The sequence below is a fragment of the Anneissia japonica genome, unplaced genomic scaffold, assembly GCF_011630105.1.
Source record: "Anneissia japonica isolate Jap-2015-1 unplaced genomic scaffold, ASM1163010v1 scaffold401_len1656234_cov178, whole genome shotgun sequence".
NCBI lineage: Eukaryota > Metazoa > Echinodermata > Crinoidea > Comatulida > Comatulidae > Anneissia > Anneissia japonica.
This window is the reverse complement of record NW_022745982.1, coordinates 1,225,350-1,248,405: the sequence shown is the minus strand read 5'-3', so window position 1 is coordinate 1,248,405 and position 23,056 is coordinate 1,225,350. Positions and strand designations below refer to the sequence as shown.

The 23,056-nt window shown below is 31.2% G+C and overlaps 1 protein-coding gene across 5 annotated transcripts in view; it reads left to right on the top strand.

Moving 5' to 3' along the window:
• LOC117120090 (homeobox protein Meis1-like) overlaps nucleotides 1-23,056 on the top strand; it is a 119,185-nt gene that overhangs the window by 30,208 nt on the left and 65,921 nt on the right. For 4 of the 5 annotated variants that reach the window (XM_033265092.1, XM_033265091.1, XM_033265093.1 and 1 more), the window contains exon 7: nucleotides 14,976-15,056. The exons of the other annotated variant lie outside the window; for it this stretch is intronic. In XM_033265092.1, coding sequence (XP_033120983.1) covers nucleotides 14,976-15,056 — 81 coding nt within the window. The remainder of the gene's footprint in view (nucleotides 1-14,975; nucleotides 15,057-23,056) is intronic. 5 annotated transcript variants of the gene reach the window in all.

The following is a 23,056-nucleotide window of genomic DNA, read 5'->3' as shown; positions in this document are numbered from 1 at the left end:
ATCATCAACTCAAACATTTTTCTACATTTTATATTTCATATTATTAATGTATTATGTTCCCATATGATTAGTTTAACACTACAGATTTTTCACATTCCCTTACAAAATGCAATGAATGAATTAATGAATAAAAGATTACTATTACCCTGTCCAACCCTTTGCATTGTAAGTGCTTCCATGGTTCATGGCATCTGTCTGTGTTATATCACAAGTTCGCAAGTTTTCTTTTTGTCTGGCTAAAAATGCACATTGTACGAAATCTTACAATTGAAAGACTTAACATAAAACTGAACTTGGGAATAACCTGACCTAATTATATATTTTTTTAAAATAATGAATTTCACAAGGAAGAAAAATTTTTAAAAAGAAATGGTTCTTTTAATCATAAAATAGAGTTAAGAAAACTGCCAAGTTATTCCCCAATTTGTGGAGGTTATACCTTCATTGCCCTTTTGAAAATCTGCAGAAATTGTACCACAGTTGGAATGTGGTTATGCCTCAATTATAAAGTATGACTGTCCTGTTGTAACACAATACAGCTATCTAAGGAATAATAACTAATAAATAAATGTGCAGAATGTGACATTTAGTCCAAATAATCTTATATAAACTAAAATGGTTTTAATTGTACAATATAAGAACCATTTACAAATGTAGTCTTTCCATATTTGACTAGGCCTCCCATTTTCAAATGTGAAATTTTATGAATAAAGTAAATATTTATTTCTGTGTCTGAAACAGCTTTTATACAGATGGTGCGTTACTATATTACTGTATTATCCAATTTGTATATATTCTACAGTATAATATAATTAGTGACAGTTCTGTTTACCTTTGAATACTGTAGTATTATTAAATCGTATTAAACTCCATGATTCTGAGATAAGTGTAAAATATTAATGGGGTTGTTGGAACTAATCAAATACTACCAAACATAATGATTGTTCCTTACAATAGGTTATTGTTGGCTATGTGTTTATTATGCAAAAGATCTACGGGTTATGCGAGATGATTCTGTAACTTTCGTTATTGTAAATAGTTAATATCTAAACCGTTGGATGTAATATTAGTTTCGATTGGGTTTTGTGCATGCTAAAAGCATTAAAACCCCAGGTAGTCAAGTATATTGAACTTTGTATTTTTCATTGCATTATGTAGCCTACACCTTCAGCGATCCGACCGTGGATTTGAGCAGATCGCATTAATTCCAAGAATGGAATTTATTTTCATGATCCATTTGCATTAATACCATACATACGTTAGCATTAAATCTGACAAATGATATTTCTCCCATTTCCGAGTTTGGAATTTAATGCATTAAATACATCTGAGTTGTTCAGGTATTTGGCTGATGTTGTAAACAAACTAAAAAAAGAACAAGTCTCAAAAAGTATTGCGTGTTTCATTTCCTTTGAAGCCCATTCAAACTATCCAAATTTATTCAACAAAAAACATGTGACATGCCCAAGTAATATGGTCATCATGACATCACATCATGACCATATATAGGTGCATCATGACTATATATGTGCATATCATGACTATATATGGGCATACAACAGTCTTTGATAGTGTGGAAAAAGCTTCAGAAAAATTGGCTTGATAAACAATTGAAATCAGTTGTCAAAATATAGGAAGCAAAATACCGCCCTCCCTTCTCCGCCCTTTGGTCTGAAAGAACGAAAAGCAATGAAATGTCAAGCTAACAACAAGCAGATATGTGTCAGCGATAATGATGATGTTGATTATCTGATTTGGACGTATTTGAATATTTAAAAAAAAAAAGACACATATTTTAATGCCACAATGAAAGTTACTAGTTAGTTTTCCAGCTGTCTAGGGTTTAGATTTTTTGGAAATGTGATGGTATGTATGGACATGTAGAATAATTCTTTATGGTATGAGTAAGATGTATCTTTGCCTACATTTATGATTGATAGGATGAAGATCTGCCTTGCATTCACAACAATGTTACTGTCGACAACCTATTCATTGGAAATAATGTTAGAGTGCCAGAGTTCAGGTTTCCAGTCCTCAAGTCAATTGTCATGACTTCTGTCGCTCTTTGAAAAGTGAACAATAGCACAAGAGAAAAATTTATGAAGTTTAAAATTCTTTGTATGTAACTCAACAATGAATATTGTGTGAAAATATGTATACTGAGAATTTGCTTATTTGCATAAATTTTGTCCACTTTGAGTGGAATTGTACGATTTTGTTAGGTAATTCATGCTAACACAAACTATTATATTTAATACTTGTTACAGTTTGTATGGAAAAATAGATGTTTAATAGGATGGGAATTATTAAGTAATATTTTTTTTATTTTTTTAAATACAGTCTATTTTTAAAACAACACCTTTGTATCGGTGGCTCATGCTCATATACGCTTCATTCACATGCAAATCCGAAACATCAGTTACGCAAGACACACAGTAAAAATCAGTGAGTAAACTATAAAATGAAGTGAAAATGTTCAATACAATACAACAGGGCGATGATCATACATTAAGGTAAAATTTACAAAATCTATTGAAACTTATTAAAACATATTATGTACTTAGTAAAAGCGAACCCTCCCCAAGAATATATAAAAGTTTCTCTTTATATATATATTCAAATGTAGAATATCTGCCATACTTCATGTTCATTATTTTAAAAGCAGAGCCTTCATTCTCAACCCAATCATATCATGGCCTGTAATTGTTTATACAGTAATACAGTTAATCCTTCACACAAGCTAAGTAGCCTAATTTGGGATACACCCCATTCAATCAAACCATGGAGGTAATTTGTTACACTGGTGCTAGTTATTGCTTTACAAAGCTTTTGTTTACCTGATGTACTCAAGTTGGCAGGAAGTTAGATTCTGAAGGCTGTACTAATTAGGTATATCCTTGGCCAACTTATTCACCATCTGAAAGGAGGGGAGTTTAAGGATGATGAGAGAACATCTCATTCCCCCCATATGAAAGGGGTGATTAATCACCCTAAGGTGACATTATAAGTGATAAATCATTTGTAATTTTTTTCTCATTTTATCTAATTGTTGGTGGTTACATAATCATCCCCTTAGAAAGAAACACAAGGCTATACCTCATGTTATTTTATCATCTGGGTTTATTTTATTTAGTATAATTTATCAGATATCCAGAGAAATCATATAATTTTTGTAATATGTAGGCCTATTAAATATTCAAAATTAGATTACTTACTGTGCTTGATGTAGGCTAAGCTTTGCAGGAGTTTGTATGTTCTGTTAATTAACCCAAGAAAATGTTTTCCTCAGCACATTTGTTTTGCAAAAATGTGCCGCTGCTATAATGGAATAATAATAATGATAATGATAATAATAATAATTTTATAAAGCACCTATTCCAAAAATAATAAAAAAAAGCTTAAAAATATGACACTAGTATTTAAACTGTTCACTTTGTATATACTTATTTAAAGAAAGTTAATAAAATTTTTAATTAAACCAAGAAAATGTTTTCCTCAGCACCTTTATTTTAGAAAGTGTGCCGCTGTTGTAAAAGTGGAAGCCTAAATAAATATTATTATTTTTAGCGGACATATAAATAATACCTCGTACAGTATATTCTCTGCATCTTAGACCTGACTGGCAATAAATTTCAGGATTTTGTTGTAAAAACCTCTGGAAATTAGCAAAAACAGAATTCATTCGATTGTGTTTCATTGGAAGTTACAAAGTTATGATCCTTTAAAATAAGCAATTAAATGTTTTAATTGGAGTTTTAAGGAGTTTTCCGGATTTTACGAGCGACAGTGTCTTTGAATCATGGTGGTTTAGAGCTAGTAAAAATATTTGGTTCATGACTGTCTTTTGTAAGTTCTCAAGGAAGGCGACTCACAAATATCATCAAGCAATTATTGACAACAAAAAGGAGAAATAAAAGAGGAAATCTAATTATGATGATAAATAAACTACAATTAACTCAGGGTTGTCCATGATAAATGATTTGTATGCTATTAGTAAGGCTTTCTTTGTGTTTACTTAACTTTCTTGAGTTTATTTTGTTTTATATTGTTTGTTTTTTATTATTTAGTTTTGTTTATTAGTGTTATTTAAGCAAATATGTTCAAACAATATAATAATTATTTAAATTGTTTACACTATTTAAGAAAATAAGTACCTTTCAATTAAAATTTAGAACACTTTGTCTTTCCAATTTAGAGATACATAGAAAGCATATCATTATATATACATTTTGGGATGGTTGGCATACAATTAAATAAATCATACTTTAGAAGTTGATTTAAACTTGTTTGACCTTTGAACTGAGGAATTAAATGTTTTAATTGACGCAATTGTTTGAAGGACGTTCCCAGATTTTATCAGACTTATCTTTAAAGGAACTTTCATGTATATTTAAACAGAAATTACTGTCTGCTAAAATTCTATTCTGGATTTTGGTTTTAACTTTTGGTGTAAAATATCACTTCTCTGCATGCGTTGGTATGCCACAGGGTTGATATGTATACCGTTGCCTAGAACTAACTTCTCTATTTGTTTTTACATCCTGCTTTTTTGCTTGGATGTTGTGAAAGTTTTCCCATGACATGTAAACAGTTCGGTAAGGCAAGGCCCAAAATTTGCCGACCAGACCTTAGCACCATGCTGTCCCCCCGAGATGGGCTCCATTTTAAAATTAATATCAGAAATAGGGCTGGATCATGCGGTGAAACAGCTTTAAATATGTCACGTTTTCACGTAATATATACTTTTAATGGAATCTTTGGACGCATGTTCTTCACAAGAAACATGGGTGGAATCTACAACTTGCTTTTCACCTCTGGTTTCACCTCTGCACAATGATAAGTTTTGGAATTCGTAATGTTTAGGGCGCGACTTCTTTGTAATTTGTTCGTGAACCTGCCACCTGCATGTAATGATTATTTTAAAAATAAAATTTTATTTTTGGCTTGTAAGTGCACCGCCAAGAAAAATTAAAAATTTCAGGGAAAAAAAATCATTATTTTTATTCTACTTATCACCGCCATTGTTATCTCATGATAAACATTATTTTTTCCTATCAGATAAAGTACTTACTGAATTGCTTATATCTTCACATTGCATTATTTCAAAGACGAAGGAATGTAATCTCGAACAAGGGCTGAATGGTGCCCTCTTATCTTTTTTATCGCAAGCAATTACATTCTGTTTATTCACCAATTAAACTTTTATTTCTATTTTCTGGCAGAACCATTTTTTCTGACAAAACAGTTTTATTTTTACCTTTTTCCACCTTCTGTAAAGTTCACTAGATAAGGTATAAAAAATGGCAATATCTAACATTCAAATTAGTTATCGATCTCAATTGAGAATTACACCTAAGGAAATTTTTTTTATGATTTCATGATTTCACTATTAGAAATTCTTCAGATCGATCGTCATTTTTACATCAATTATGTTTGAATTTAAACCACATTTAGCTGTGTATGAATTGATTACTGCCAACATTGCTAATAAAGTTTGTTATAATTTAACATATTCATTAAGAATGTAATGTTGAAATAATATATATAGTATATAATTTGACAGCAATGTTTATAAATTACACTAGGTGATATAAGTAAATTAAAAAGATGTATAAGAAATATATATATTCTGTGTTCTTTTAAGCAAAAACTTATATCTTTGTATCTTGATTATTATATATTATTTATTACCAGTAATAGCAATAAAAATCGGGCTCGGTGTTCTTATTTTATACACCTTTTTTAAGATACAAAATTATTATTTTGCAACAGTATATTACTATACTACTACTACTACTACTGCACATAAGTACATGTAAGATTTGTTGGTACTGTATCTCTAGTTTTGTTAAAATCAGGCTCCGGAGGGAAAACATTTTTTGATATGTTGTAGAACTGATTTTTCTAAGACAGAAAAAAGTAGTTTGATCAAAAACTGAGCAACTGTGAATGAGATACAGATTTTTAAATATTTAAAAACTGGGGGAAAAGTGTAAAAATGGGCAGTTACGCCCCCTTTTCCCCCAGTTTTTAAATATTCAAAAATCTGTATCTCATTTACCGTTCCCCAAAACCTCATTTGACATTTTAGCTCAGCCTCAATTTGTTCTTATTTTGTTCTTTTTTAAGGCAATTCCTGCCTCAGTGTTCTTATAAAATGTATTCTTAAAAAAAGAACAAGAAGACTTTTTCCTTGCAAATTAAAAGACTAAATAAATACCTTTCCTATATTATTTTCCATACTCTTACATATGTTGGTATCTGTGTAGTAAAAAGTCTACATGTCACTGAAAAAAATTTTGAATTTGTTTTTATCTTTGAAATTTAATAACATAATTGATTCTGTAAATGAACTACTGTATTCAATGATTTCTTAGAATTTCATAGATTTTTTGTTTTCAATAAGGCAGATAGTATATTTGATAAACAGGTGGAAATTTCTTAGGTTGAAGGTGAATTTTATTGCGAAAAACCTTAGAGGTGTCTTTCTCATGTAGGCCTATGTGATCAAATAATTACATTTAATGAGACAGTCATTGTAATGTGTCTTGTCACTGGATTTGAATCTGAATAAGCTGATGATGGTTTCAAATAGATTAGTTTAAGATCATTACAGATATGTGGTGAAGTACTTAAGGGGGAACCCTGACAGATCCCTGTCTTCAATCAACAAAATAGCAATGCTTACAGAGATAACTACAGTTAGACAGATTAGCTAGGTATATCAATAGCTTTGTTTTTATTGGATAGTCCCCCCAGTAGATTAAAACACTATCCAGGCTACCTGATCAACAAGGTTTTATAGAGTGTCTTTTATTCTCTTTGATGCTGTAGCCTGGTGTGTGTAAACTGTAAGTTTGTGCTAAAAAGCATTAGGGTCATTGAGTGGGTTGATCATGTATGTAACCGCACACAGTCTAACACAATTGAGGTCACAAAGCCCTGTAAAGAATACTAATCTACGACTGCTCTTTAATCCAAAGTGGGATTCTAATGAAGTAAGGGATACTATGGGAGGTTTTGTGCTTGAACAATGGGCCAAATAACCCCGCTTGTTCCCTGCTCTACTAAGCCATAATAATGTCTAGTAAATTTGGCCAATATTCTACACAGCCTGTCTGGACTTCATGTCTCTCTGTGTAAATGCCCAGACAGTGCACTCTTTACCTAGTTCAGAGCATGGAGTTATAACAGAGTACGCTATGGTTTTTAATTATTCCTAGGCCTTCTCGCCCTGGTCGATGCATGGAGTGGCTAGTTAAAATTTGCTCTATATGCCTGGCTCTCATTAGTAGTGGAGTCAGGCTTGGGATTCATGTTGGGAAGCAACAGGGCCGGATCCTACTCCTCCCACTGGGATCGGTCCACCCATGAATACCTTTCTCATAAATTCGTTGGTGCTGAGGGTCTAGGGTAGATCATGAGTTCATGTTGTTATGATTGGCACCAGCCTGCTGTGTCCTAAAGTGATTCTAAAGACACATTGATTCAAATACGGCAATTTATAACAACAACCAACACTAATAAACTTGACACTCGCAGATTCACAGTCCAAACAAGGTTGTAATTTTTGTCAGCACCTAGACAAATTTCTCAGTACAGTATGGCGTTTTATGGTCGTACATCGCAGATGCTACCAAGGGTAACTTGTTGAATATTTATTTCATCTTTGTGTGCATGTCACATATGTGTGCATTTGTGTATGTTTTTCTTAGTATACCTGCTAAACTTTAGCTCTGGTATATTTTTATACTTGCACACATATGAGTTTACAGTTTTTGATTGATGGTTTTTAGGCTTAAAAGAACAAATTTGACGAAAGTATACATTGCGTTTTAGATAGCTTCGTAATATGGTGTACACATAGGTATGTAGACCTAATGCAGAGGACGTGTGATGTGTGTATGTTTACTGAGTGAAGTCAAGTTCTGGTAATGATCATTTTCCTTGACAGAGGGCCTGACAAAGTAAACGATGATGGACTACCAGACGGTTTTTGAAAACTCTCTGACAGGCCAGATAGATTTGTGTCCATCTCAAATGAGATGTGTTTCTTTCAGGTGCTAAATTAGTACAAATCTTAAGCCTTCAGCTACTCATGATTTCGAGCTTACAAAAGATTACCGATAACTAATGTCTCGTAAGAAAACGGAGATTTATCGTCGTGAATAGCACTGAGCATTAAGTTGAGACTTAAAAATCAAGCTTGTTTTATTCTTGTTAATTCCCAGTGATTAGTTTCTGTTGCTCTTAATTTTAAGCAAAACTTAAATTAAAACTATTGAACTATGTGGTTTCTGAAAATAAAAATAAATGATTACATTGTCGCTTTCTGTCTTAATGGTAAAGTTAGGCATTCTATATTTAAATTTTGTATCTGTATTTATAATACAAGGCATGTATGTGACACTTTCCTGTATGAATCTTAGCCCTCAAAAAAAAATAAATAAATAAAAAAATAGAACACCTTAATGAAAAAAAGAAAAATTAAATTTTTTTTTTTAACCAAATTTCTGTTGAAATAATTTTCAGGTTTTAGGCTCTATAAGAAAAAAAAATTTCATATACAAATATATATTCCAAAGATATTGAAGGAATGTTTGAAAAATTTATATAACCAGCCAATGAGATACTAATTAAGATACTAATCTTAAAAATGCAGAAGAGTGGAAGATTTACTAGTTTGCCCCAGTTTTTTTAATTTTGGAAAATGTTTTATTTGTACAATAAGATTAAGGTACTCATATTTCAAAATGTAAAAATGGGTGAAGCTGGTCTGTCATTACCTTAGTTTTCCTAGTTCTTTAATTTTAAAAATGTGTATCTTATTATGTAAGCCATTAGTTATTATTTCTTCAAAGTTGTAGAATACTCAACATATTAAACAATTTGATTCCTCCAGATTCTGGATTTAATCTGGCTTTAAAAGTGTAACAGGAGAGTGTTGAATAGTACATTATTGTATAGGATTTCGGTTGAACCACAAAAAAGCATTGTTTCTGAACATTAGTTCAGGCAACATGCAGTGTAGTCATTTCAATAGCAGAATGAAGTCCTTGACGATTGTTATGATGATATTTAAATTTTATACAATTTGTTTGAATAATGCATGACTAATGTTAAACTATAGGCCTACAATTATTTTGAAACATATTTTTAGAGGTATAGCCTTCATTCCATAGTATCTCAGAAGGTCAGAGGGCCTCTGAAAAGAAAAATTAACAGAAAGTAGGGAAGTATTCCAATGTTGTAGGATTTGAAACCTAGGGCCTTATGATTGGAAAATAGGCATTTCAGCCACCAAGCTATTTCTCAGATCCCAATGGAAATAAAGCCATCTTTTTGATTTTTTGAGTTATCTGGTTTTAGATCTGGTTTGTTCATTTGTTCTATTTATTTGTATTTTTTGTAGATGTGTTCTGATGTTACCAAATACAATAAAATCAAATCTCCACTACACACTAAAATAATAACAATATTGAAAATTATGAATTATGTTTTATGTGAATCAATGTAATCATATATCTTAAAAATATCCACATTTTTGAATAATAAATAATTGTGCAAATGATTGAATTCTGTATAATTGATGTCAAATTAAAAGAATATTCTGGACAATAATTTTTTTTATGGTATATGTAAAATGTCTATATTTATGATTTTTATTGCATAAAAAAATTATGGCATTTCCCAGAGTAAATTTTTTTTGTGTTAAATATACTTCAATTGAAAATCAATAGGCAGATGCGAGGTTGTTAAAAAAAATTCCACGCCTTTGTTGTATATCAACATTAATCATATCATTCTATATTTGAAAATTTCCTCATTTCAGCATCACTATGCATTAACGGTTGCTTTGTAGTGTATGTTATTGTGATTTGCATTAGTTCAAATCAAAATAAAGAATTAGTCGAGCCGATTTGCAGTGTTTAGTTGCTCGCGAATGCTTTCTTCCTGACGAGATGAAGCAAATTTTGTTTGAATTCATCACGATACGCAAGTGAGGTTCAAAGCCTTACTAATGGTTAAGATATGATTGATGGCTTTCTATAGACGAACGCTCATTAGGAGACTAGGCAGGAGACATTACAACGTACAAAATCTCTCTTGCTATTCATAACCTAGCCCGTTCGCAGATCTGCTCATCAAATTCGGCCCAAAATAATTCATATGTAAAACCATTCGCTGTTGAATCTGAATTTAGGCTTATTCGAATCCTATGATTGTATTTTGAATTATCATTTTTATTTCGTTGGTACGGCAGTAATCATCAACTATTCTTCGGGCGAATCATTATTCGTTGAGTAACCTTAAGGGAAATATAGGAGAAATACTGTTTGAATATTCTGCAGTTTTCTTAATAGGCTCTATCATATTCTCCGAAGTTGAATCTCAAGGCCAATCATTCCAATGTATTTTTTTCAAACTTGATCCTCTTGTACATAGGCCTATATTAATGACGATAAGTAAATGCATTACTGAATTAGCAATTTACTTCTAATTTTGCCCAATGTGAAATTAATAAATGCTCATTTTGATATGGCAGCCAACATAACTCTACTATTATTTAAATTCTACTATTATTTAACTCTGCTATTATTTAAATTTTAATATTATTTAAGATAAGGAGCTGTCTGTGTCCTTGATGATCCAGCCAATTACATCATTGCTCTCTTCAGAGATATTTTGAATAATTCAGCATATGTTTAAAAAATTCCAATGTCCTTATCTTTCGAATTGATGTCTAAACCACAAGGCAAACCAGCTTCTAATTCTACAGATTGGTCAAGAGTGTAATGAATATCTTATAAATATTCATATTATATAAATAAATAATCATGAATATTCATAAGGCTACCTTGCATGTCATAAAATTTATTTTTTTGTAATGTTATTTTTATATCCTTTTATAAACCCTGTCATTGACAGATATAGTAACTGACACAGAATTAAATTAATAAAGTGCACAGTGTAATAATGGAAAAGGTGCATAATTACGATGATGAATTTAGGCCTATATGTACCATAGTTCCTTCAGTATAAACCCAGCTCAGGCATAAGCCCACACACTACTTTCTGCCCAGTTTTATGTTCCAGTCTTTTCTCGAACAAAAGCCCATCTTGACTTTCACAAGTATTCTCAGAAAAAACCTCAATAGCTTTATAGGCTTTCAAGTTTGAATTAGGCATGCCGTGCTGATGATTAAAATCAAATTTGAATTTTTTTTTTAACCTCATAAATTGTTTTTTCTCAGAATTAAATTACCATTCTATTTAATATGTCTGTTAGTCTCTTGATAAACTTCATTATATAATTTCATACTCAATACAAAATATTAAATTATATATTTATATATAATTATATCAAGTTTATTAGGGTTTAACAAGTGTTTGAAAGCTGTCAATGATTGCTAAACAAGTGCCACTTATATCCTTAAAATGGTTCCTGAAGTGGAGTCTGAGGCAATGATATTAAAGGTGTAATTAAGACTGGATAAGCTGAGATGGTCCAATAGATGGATTGTTGAGAATAAATCATTTCTTTAAGCACGCATTTCGAAGTTACTGATTCATCTTCAGTACTTTTTTTTCTGACAGAAATCCAACAGTCTCATACAAGATACAACCATTCATCAACTGGAATTTGGAAAACTGTGAAATTTCTCAGTTAATTGAACAATTATATTTTTATGATGCAAAAAAAAAAAAAAAAAATTATCGGCCATTCTCAAGAAATAGGAGGATAAGGGACTCTGGCCGATGTGTGATGTTACAATCCGTATAATGCAAAGTAAATTCGACAAGATAAGATTAGCTTGACAACCGTGATGAAGTGCTGATGATCTAGGAAACAATAAACGGCAATGGAAACAAATCATTTCAGTCATGGCATTGATCATGATAGAAAATATGGATTATGGCATAATGAACGTGTATCAATTAATTTAATACCTGTTTTTCTAATAGATGGCCAATCAATTTTCAATTTGTCAGATTTGAGGCATTGATCGGAAGAAGTTAATATCTCTATCGCTAAATGAAACATTAATTCTTGAAATTATTATTAATGCATCTGTTTTAGACACACAGTGTATGATGCTCTGTGAACATTCTCATATTAGAATCACTTGCATGTATATATTTTGTATGTTGTTAATAAAAGGAATTCCCTTTTTAACACAAGTCTGTTACAAATTATTTTATCCACTGAATGTGCATAAAATGTTATATACAAGAAAAAATTAAATCAGAGAAAATGCTTAGTAGTATAATAAAATTTGATGTTGTCAAAGAAATTGAATAATATATGGTATTAAGAATTTAAGAGCTTTATAATAACTTATTGTGTTTTTTTAATAACTAGTTGGTCTTATCCTAACATGAAATCATTTTTATATTTATGTAGGCATAGGTTATAGAAGGAAAAATGTCAAATCCAAATTATATGCTTAGATAAATAGGAAAAATTGTATTATAGAATAATTATACAGTTATTTTCATATATAGTAAGTACAAAAATTTTATCTCATCAATTAACAAAATAAAAGCATACAATTCTGCCACGAATAAATGATCAAACAATAATAGTACTTGATAATATAAATAATAATATCAATAATTAAATTAAAATATAGTTTTTGATGAATGATTCATCATAATTTTAAATTGTAAGTTGCAATATTTTAAAGTTCATGTACTGTTGGTGAACCAGCAGGTTTACTTTTATTTTTGTGGTGGTGTTGGTTTCATGTACAGTACAGTCAGTACAAGCCATTCCTTTCACCTTGCATCAATCAACCAAGTTAAACTTGATCTGATGGGGTAATCTAAAGGTAAAGGTGAGAGCTTCTGTTGATACTATAGATGCCAAGCTCATCAAGAACTAATCTCTGGCAATACTCCCTGGTCCCTTAGCCTGGAGATGAGATAAAACCTGGATATTATCAACTAACAGTACTTGCTCCTAGCGCATTAAATCCTGAAACAACCTCGGATTATGGAGCCAGGCAGAACATTGCAATGAGATCCCCCTGTATTTCTATATTCACCCTTTAGCCTAGTGACTTTCTCACTGAAGGAGCTGGGCTTAGAATGTGTTTCTCAACCCAGAACAAATACACAAACATGTTAAGGCTGAGTTTGAGTCTGGCAGGTTTGGTTGAACTCTACACAGAGCTGGGTCAATTAAGCCATCATTTTACTGTACAAATTCATGTCTTAAATTTCTGAAGGAAATGCAAAGTCTTGCCAGAATTTTCAATTTGCCCGGTAGACTTTCTTTTCCTTTTTCTTTCTATATAGGAAATAAATTATACATGTTTTCCCCTCTTATAATTAAATAATAATCGTTTATTAGTTGTTTTTTTTTTTAAACACTTAATTCATTATTTAGGACCTATACATGTTTGGACATTAAAATTGAGATGTTGAGGTTGGCAAGAGTTAAGCGTTTAGTTTGTTTAAAAGTTACTAAATTTCTTGATGTAAATTGTGTGTCATGCGACGTAGCTTCCTTACACCCTTCTCAGTATTGGCAAATGATAATCAGCCCCCTTCCCCTTTGACCACTTGGAAACCTTTGATTAATCGATGACTCACCAAACAGAGTGACGATCTGATCACTGCACTTTGCACTTTTTCGGTGTGCCTATCGTTTCCTGGGACTTCATTATTTTATTAAGGTAGAAATTGGCAAGGGATTGCCTGTTTAAGAACGACCATCCTTTGACTACAGTTTTTTTCGTAAAGATTATCAATCTTTTCTACAAATAAAGATAAAACCAGAGGTTCTTTAAAGTCAATCACGTTTGATATAATGGCGGAGAAAATTCGCTGATCTGTGTTTTATACTTTTCATCTTTGTTTCAGTAAATATACGTGTTTATGCATCTCTTCAGATAGGCAGTCGAGCTTAAATTTAATTTTTGAAAAGGAAAAATGTATTAAAAGATAAAATGTGCAAATCTTGAAGTAGTTAAACAGACAAATCAAAAAGTTGAGCAGCTGGAGATAGACACGTGCATCACCTGAAATACATTAATGCAAAACATGTGCTCATGTTAATAATTATTGTAAATTTGAATCTGTTGGCAATAAAACAAACGAACAGATGAATGGAAAGTTATCGGTAGACCTGATTTTATATTTTATAGCATTAACTATCTTTATTGTTCCCATTTATGATGGTCATTATCATTTTCAAGATTATTTTTGTAGTAATTATATCGATACTTCACAGGCCCAATATCATTTTCCATGTTAAATATTTATTATTTTTACAATGGACACACGGTATAAAAAAAGAAATTAATTTTGTTTGTCAAAATGAAAGTAATTAAAACAAAAATCATAAACTGATGTAGAATGAAAACATAATATTAATCAAACCATAATTTAAAATGTTTATTGTGTCTTCCTTTAGATTATAAAATATACACAAGGTTTTTATACAAATAAACTATTAATAAGCAATAATATGTATTTTAATTTAACATACATTTCTTTAAATTTTTCCACAATATTGTAACTGTATTAATATGCTGTAATTGGTTCTTTAATATATAGACTAAAGAGAACCAATTACAGTACATTAATTCAATTAAAGACTAGATGAAATTCTTCCAAGTATTGTGACTGAAATTGAAACATATTTGAAGTACACAATTAACTGAGAGATGCCAGTGCATGGTTTTAAATAATGTTTACTATTAGTTTGTTCTCATTTTGCACCATTTAAACTTGCACATGTCATTGAAGCTATACGTATAACCATTATATATATCAGAGTTACGCAACTAATAACTTAACATCATTTGAGCAATTATATAAAAGCTATGCAATTTTTCCTTACTCCAAATCATTCCCCAAAATATATATTTTTTTAAACCAGTCACATTTATAAAAAGCGTGTGAGAATTTTGTTTTTACTGGGCGAGGAAAGTTACTTTGGAAATTTGTTTGATGATTTATGATAGGCGTACGAATCAGCATTTAAAAAAGAGCACTCCTCAACTAATGAAGGCCTTGTCCATCCAGTGTGTTTAACTGAAACAAAGGTAAGATGTGTGCTATTGAAATTGATTATATAAATGTTTGGATTTGTCTGAAAAATATAAATCAAATCATTTAATATGTTATAGTATTGTAATATAATGCATCAAGTCAATGATTTGCTTCACGTTATTATACCGGCTGTTGGATCAAATACATATGGAACACATAAAGTAAATATTTTCCGAGCCACGGGGCTTATATGGGCTGGGGCTTACCCCCAGTATCAAGTAGGATGAGAGTGTGATACTCCGCCTGGGTGGGTCACCAGTCCACCGCAGGTTACTCCCAGCTATTTGCTGGTACCCATTGGTAGAGCTGGGTAGACTGAAGCAATGTAGTTAAGTGCTTTGCTCAAGGAAACAGCGAAATGCACAGCGAAGGATTGCAACCTCCAACCTCGAGTTGGAAAACCAAACCATTTTCACTACGCCAAACTGCCTCCCTATGGAACACATACCGGTACTCATCTCCTTGGTAGAATCCTGTGGTATTGCAGTTATCAGTGCAATTGTGTTAGAACCTACCCAGGTACTCGAAAGAGATAACTGGAGGTAAAATGCCTAATATGCCTTATTCAATGAAAAGCCACATTTACAGCGAAGGGATCTTAACCCCCAACCTAAGGAATTGTAACCATTGTGCCGACCGTTCCTAATAATAGTTGTGAATATTACGAAATTTAAAATGTATATAGGACTGCACTAGTATTTCCTGAATAGTAGTAATGATAATAATAATGAACAAGTCACTAGCAGTCATAACAAATGATGCTTATGGAACTGCAGCACAATAATTACCTAGATTGCAGAGTTTAAGACCCGGGAGTCTGTTCCATAAAATTGGGGTGACAAATTACAGTGACAAATTTCCAGGTTCATTAGAATCTGCTTCAATAATAATAATAATAAATGAAGAAATAAACTAAGTATATAAATATATTCATAGAGAAAAAAAATTAATACTATTGATAACAAATTTAAAGGTAAGTATGTCACTGTTATTTTACATTACTTTTAATGTGCTTCATAATTGGTAATAAAAAAATATGAAAATAAATGATTATTATCCAGTGTTCTATATAAACTGCATTAAAATTAGTATGAATAAGTTAAGATAACAAAATAAATAAATTAAATTGATAACTATCTCGATGAATATAGGAGTGAATCGATAAGGAGTAATACTATTCGTAATAAAAACATGAAAGTACTGTGATGGCCTTCTGCCACATTGGCAAACATATTATACCTACCAAGGGTCTTGGCTGTATCATAGCTGAAGTAGGCATAATTTTTAAAAAGGACAATAGAAACAAAGCTAGCAGTCGTTTAACCCCTTGGACTCTCCTTATTCATCATTTATTATATCATTTAACTCAAATGGTTGCACACGATCAACGATCCTTTAGATTAGAAATCATTTATGGCGAGTTAATATTGTCAGAATACGCACTACCATTCACTATATTCCTAATACATACTTCAAATTCAATTTCTTCACCTTCTATTGGCTATGACCCACTTTGCCCGTGTCGTAAGTAGGTTTTTAGTGCCTAGGGAGAGGAGCTTTTGTGCAGGCTGATAGCTACTGCAATGGACCGTACACCACATCTCTCCTTCATCTAATTAAATGAATGCGATGATGCGGGAGCACTCTGCTAATCAGGGGCCTTTGCTTACAGCACAATGCACAAGATTAAAGCCACAGTCGAAATGTTGCTCCATTAACTAAATGACGTCTCGATATTATTCGACTTTGATCGGATTTGATTCTCCCAAACAATCAGATACAAAATAGTTTATTAGCGCAAACACCAAACTGCTTTTGTGCGAATTTAAACAGTCTGTGCGGTTGATATCGTAGGAATTTTGGTTTCACACTAGGATGTTTAGCATTCGAAATTAGCAAACTGATATAGTACACAGGGAATAAATTATGGGCCTGCTGCTGTGTTTTCTGGCTAGGTCTCTTCGCAGACGTAGGCTAGCAGTAGCATTTAATTCACAATAACAGCTCAGAAATTGGCCTTTGAGGCAAGTGTTAAATTACAACGTTCTCAAATAATAGTGCAGGTTTAACACTATGGCTATCGAAATATTCATGCCAAAATGATATTAACAATCAATTAATCAAACTAATGAATTAAAAATTAATTCTCTTATGAAAAAAAATGTTATTTTTAACTTTAACCAGCCTGCTTTTAATACTTATATATTAAACTATACAATTAATAATTAATTAATTTTATTAATTATTATTAGTATATTAAATGTGTATAATCTTGTTAATTTTTAGCAGAAATGTATAGAGTTGTAACAGCACTTATTTAAAGTAGACCCTAAAATAAGTTAATGTATGTATAAAAATGATTGCTGTAGCCTACATGTACATAGCTACAGTATACGCATGTCTTTAGTAATATATGCTCGAGTGTTTCTAATATCTGTATAACATAGTATACTCAGCTCGGTTGTAATGTGCTGAATGATATGTTTGCATGATGACTCAATTTTTAGTCCCAGTCAGGTGACCTATAAGGTCATTACTTGTTCACATCAATAAAATGTATTAAACATAAAGGAGGGGGAGGTACGCAAGAAATTATAAATGTGCTCTGTGGCAAGACCTCGCTACGTCTCGTTTACATCTCACTAAAACAGTACAGAAAAAGGTATAGCGAGGCCCGACGCGAGATAATGGGGCAAATTGATGAGAACCGCAATCAGCAGGAGCCCGTGAAATTACATGATAAAACAAATTTAAAATTCTTGCTTATTATTACCTGCACAAATGATGTATGTTTACCGTAATCGTTATTACAGTTAATCCGATCTAACGCTGAGTATGAAATTTTGATGAGAGAAGAAGTATTATGTTTCGGATTATAAATTATACATGGTGACAAGGATGAGCGTAGCTTGGAGACTGGATCTTTCTTTTTATATTGATTTATTGGTACTCATTACAACAAATTGATTGGATCTCACTGATGCAAGTCAAAAATACATTTGGGGTTTCCATAGAAATGTGCAGATTAATTTTGAAATTACTTGAGAAATTCGTCGCAGTGTTTTTTTTTTTGTATGAATAGCTTCTATGTATCTGACTATATTTCACCGTCGTCTGTAATCGGTGGTCAATTTTATGGCTACTTAATTTTCAGAATGAAAGTAAATCTATTCATATTTCATTGGAAAAAAAGGGTTATAGATATTATAATGACAATAGTATGATAATGATATTAAAAATGGTGATAAAACAATAATATTATTATAGAATTTAATTGTAACATGACTAAAAAGGTAATAAGGCAATAATAGGGGCATGTATTCTTTTTATAATAATAATTACAAAAATAAAAGTAAGAATAATGAGAATATATAATAATAATGATAATGATAATAATAATAATAATATAATTATAGTAATCATAATGATAATATTAAAAGGAATAAAAAGAAGAAAATTTGTGATGGTATTAATAATATTTTCTGTAATTTGTTTTCATATATATTGCTTATAGAAAATATGTTATGTTAATAAATTAAATCTGATGTTATCCATTTAATGTATGTAAATTATATTAACATCAGTAGAAAACGATAAATATATTTACGATAATTCATTCTAATTTTACTTTCAATTTTCGCATACATTCAGAAGTTTATATTGAAATCCTTTGTCTTACTGTAATGAGGCCATGCAAAAACTAAATCATGTTTCTGTTTTTCGTAGGAGAAATTAAATCGGTGAAAACCATAAACAGATATGTGTACCGATTTCGTATTGTCAAACTCTACACCGAGTTCACTTCTAATGTCATTGCCTTATCAAAGTCATTGAAATAAACCTGAACAACCTCCTTTGAAAATGCTTGTTATTGTAAATATAGGCAGTAATACTCTGTCCATCTGTAGTGGAGATTACAGACACTGTACGATTACCTCAGTGTACTGATCCGCCAAGCTTGGCGACTTCCTTACTAGATCTCCTTCTTCTCAAAACATCTTTCATACTCGGCTATACCCTCAAGTGACAGACTTTACTGTGGTAGGGACATGTTGTTGAATTCACTTTCTAATCAGACGTTACAAAGATATTGATGATAATCGCAGTTTGTATTTCTAAAAGCCGTTTTATGTCGCGTTGCGCTAGCTTCAGTTGTAAATTTCTGGTGGCATCTAAAATCTAGGTCTGCGTTCGACTCCCTTAGCTTTTTCCGATTCAAAATGTAGGTAGATATTTGGAAGGTTATTTTCTGCTGGAAAATTATAATCAGATTTGAAGCAATATGATAATGTAATGTAGCTATTATCTGGAATTATTTTGATTAATTTATCAATCCTACTAATGCACATAATTTCTATACTCTAATGGTCGAAAATTTCTCTAAATATATTAAATTTTGATTACTAATAGGTGGAGAAAATTTACATACAAGGAGAAAGATTTAAGTTCAAATTATAATTATTTTTGAATTAATGCTATTGTTTGTTTTTAGGGGCAGACTGATTACCTGTGTAAATTATAACAATGCTAGACAAAGCGGAATCAATATGCAATTTGATCTCATTATTAGGGAAAGGAAAATATAATATTACAAATATTATCAGAGAATAATAAGTAGAGGCAACGATTATGACGAATTGTACGGTTCATTAAACATTTGTGCTGCAGGTAACTTCCTCATGGATAAATGGCTAATACCGAGATTTAAGTATTAAGGTAAAGAAATAGCATTTGTAGTACCTGCTGCTACTTAAGGATCGGATTCAACACTAGTCACTAAGTGCTAACTCAGTGGTCCAGTGGTTATGGTGCCAGGCTATTTCTCTGGAGGTTGTGGGTTCAATTCCCTCCTGAATCACTTACAAATTTTTTTCGCAAGTATTTGGAAACGTACTGAGTATTTGGTACAATAATATGTCAGGTAGCGCAAAACATCACTCCTATGATATTTTCCTGATGTAAACACACAGCGAAATAGTATTAAAGTACATAAGAAAATTTATGAGGCTATTATATAGTTAAAAAAATACATTGCTTGCACCAAAATATTCATATTAAAGTCTTATACAACATGCCTCATATAATTTGAAATTGGAAAGGGGTAAAGGGGATGGAGAGATGTAGTGATAGTCTATCAATTTTGGGACGAATTAGTGTGAAATATTATATTCTCTGTATGTCAAGCTAACAAAAACGTAATTAAATACAGTGTACCTTCCAATTCGAGACCCCTCTAATTTGAGACCACATTTCCAAAGACCCAAATAACAATCTTCAACCTTTCAACACAAAGCTAGCCCTCTAATTAGAGACCAACCTCAAGACCACCCCAAATTTTCAGGTCCCTCCCAAAGGTGGTCCCATTGTGTATATTTAGTAATTACAATTCATGCCTTTTTTTAACACATATTTTTTTCTAAATTGACTTCGCTGGAAAAAATATGTATGAAACATAAAAATTGATTAATTTCGATTTTATTAATTTTCACATTTATAACCTAGTGAAATAACCTACAATTATGAATGAATGGATGTCAGTGTGTTGATATTATTAATATTGAGTTGCTGTTCATAATGGTTATGGGTATGTCAATCAATTTCGAGAGAATTGTACTTAATATTGAATATTGTACTTACATTTTTCTTATTTTCTTTGATAGGCCTATATGGTTTCACAAATTTATTGCTGTTCATAATGGTTGTAGGTATCTCAACCATTTATGTGAAAATAAGTTTAAACACTTCCTTTTTTCTAACCACTATTAATGTAAGAAAACTTGTGAGGGTGGGGGTGGGGGAGGATGTGGCGTAATGAGATTGTAATTTTAAACATACATGTTTACTATTTCTTATTATTGTTATTTTACTTTTATATTGTTTATCAATTTCAAGAATCTATCTACATTATAGTGTTATGTATAGCTATATTTATATGTGCATATAATTGAAAGATTGTCTCAAGTTACTCTATTAAATACAAGATAATTAATAATTACATGATGATATAGGAAGACTTATTTTCATAATAGAAACTGACTTAGTGAACTGTACAGATAAACATTTCATTTCTCAATTTATATTGATATACAGTACATATTTGTTAATATATATGCAATTAATAATAAATTATAAATATAAAATTAAGGAATACCTGGTGTTAATATTAAAAACAAAATTACCCTTTTACATCCAACCAAAAAAAAATTTTGAGGCAGAGAAGGTTGTGTCTGTGTGTTGGAGGAAACTTCAGATTTTATTAATTTTGTAATGTAAAATGAAAACACTCAATCATAATTCAATTAATAATTGATATGTAAAATTGCTCATTTAAAATCAACTAAGTTCAATTTCTAATGATGCATAATTAAAACAATTCAATATTCTATTTGCTAATTTACAGATGTCTACCTCAAAAAATATTCCAATTTTCTGCCAGTCAATTTAAGTGCCTATGAGAGAAGGAAACCAAATGTATTATTCATCCACCTTTTACTAAGTGGGAAAGAATACTTGTTCTAATTTTCCAATTGAAAAACTTAATTATTTAAAAAAATAATAATAAGCAATTATTTTTTGTAATTCAACATTTATTGTTTAAGACAGTACATCTTTAAAAGAAAAAAGTGTTTTTTTTGGGTTTTTTTTTAACTTGTAGTGGTTTGTACTATAACCAAATATAATTATATGAATTTCTGTCGATTGTTATTTGTTATTCATTGATTGTTATTGATAGTAATGATAAATAAATTCATCAATTCTATGACGATTTCAGTTCAGCTAAGAGCTGAGACTTAATAACCAGGTTACGGCAATCAAAGCATATGTAATGATGGCTGTATTTAGGTTAGTAAGGGCTCGGAGCAATATTCGATACTAACACCCTCGGTGGATATGCAGCGACGACGAAATCCAGAGCGTATACATACAAACATTTTGCTTTTAAATGACAACTCTTTAATAGAAATTAATTCAACTTGGCTTTCAAAGTTTCATGCCATGAAATGCACTGAGATTTTAAAAACAGCTTTTAAGTCTTCTTAGAATATGCTCCACTGAAAGATTGGTAACGTTCTATTTGGTTTAATAAAAAATAACTACGCGATTGTAGCATGCATATATAAAGATTAGGTCTGTAAAGGGGCCAACGGGTAATTGTAATGAGGCCACTGAGTAGATTCTTACAATGAAAAAAATGTAAAATCTGATGGATGGATTAATAAATGCATACGCCAACAGGAGGACAGAGAGGCAAGTGGGCAGTGGGGTAGACATGTATACATTTGAATGAACAAATGGATACAGGGATGGAAGGATGTGGAGGGAGGAAGTGATGATTTATGGATAAGAATGATGATAGATTGATGTGGATGTACGGAGAGACAGAGTGGGAAGTATGGAGAGAGAGAGAGAGAGAGAGAGAGGGATGGATGAATGGAAAGTAGGTTAGTAATTAGGATGGCTTTAGGCCCAAGGATCTATGTTCAAATCCTTTGATGGATGGATGTGGATAGACAGCCCAACAGATGAAAGGATGGATGGAGGTGCTTGCCTTTCTAAGCCAGTGTTCTATGTTCAAATCTTTAAGATGCGAGAATCTTCACTCACAAATAACCCAACTCTATTTCCTAAAATGAACAAACAATATAGTTTAAAATATTAAATCACGATAGTTTGCATCACTTTCTTTCGGAGCAAGTAACACGCACTCTTATGTCAAACTTATCAATTGATTGCATATTTTGTTTACGGCTATATTTTTTCTTGAAGAGCAGTCTTTTCATAAATTATTATAGAAGGCTTGATTTTATCATTTAATAATTAATTTCTAATAATTTCATCTATTTTTATATTAATACTGCCATAAAAACATAGGAAACAATATAAATAAAACAGGTTTTTGTGAATATTGAACAAAATAATTCAGTTTTCATATGTATTTTAATTAACAGACTTGCTGTTTCTTCATTTGTTAAATAGTCAATTTAAGGGTATA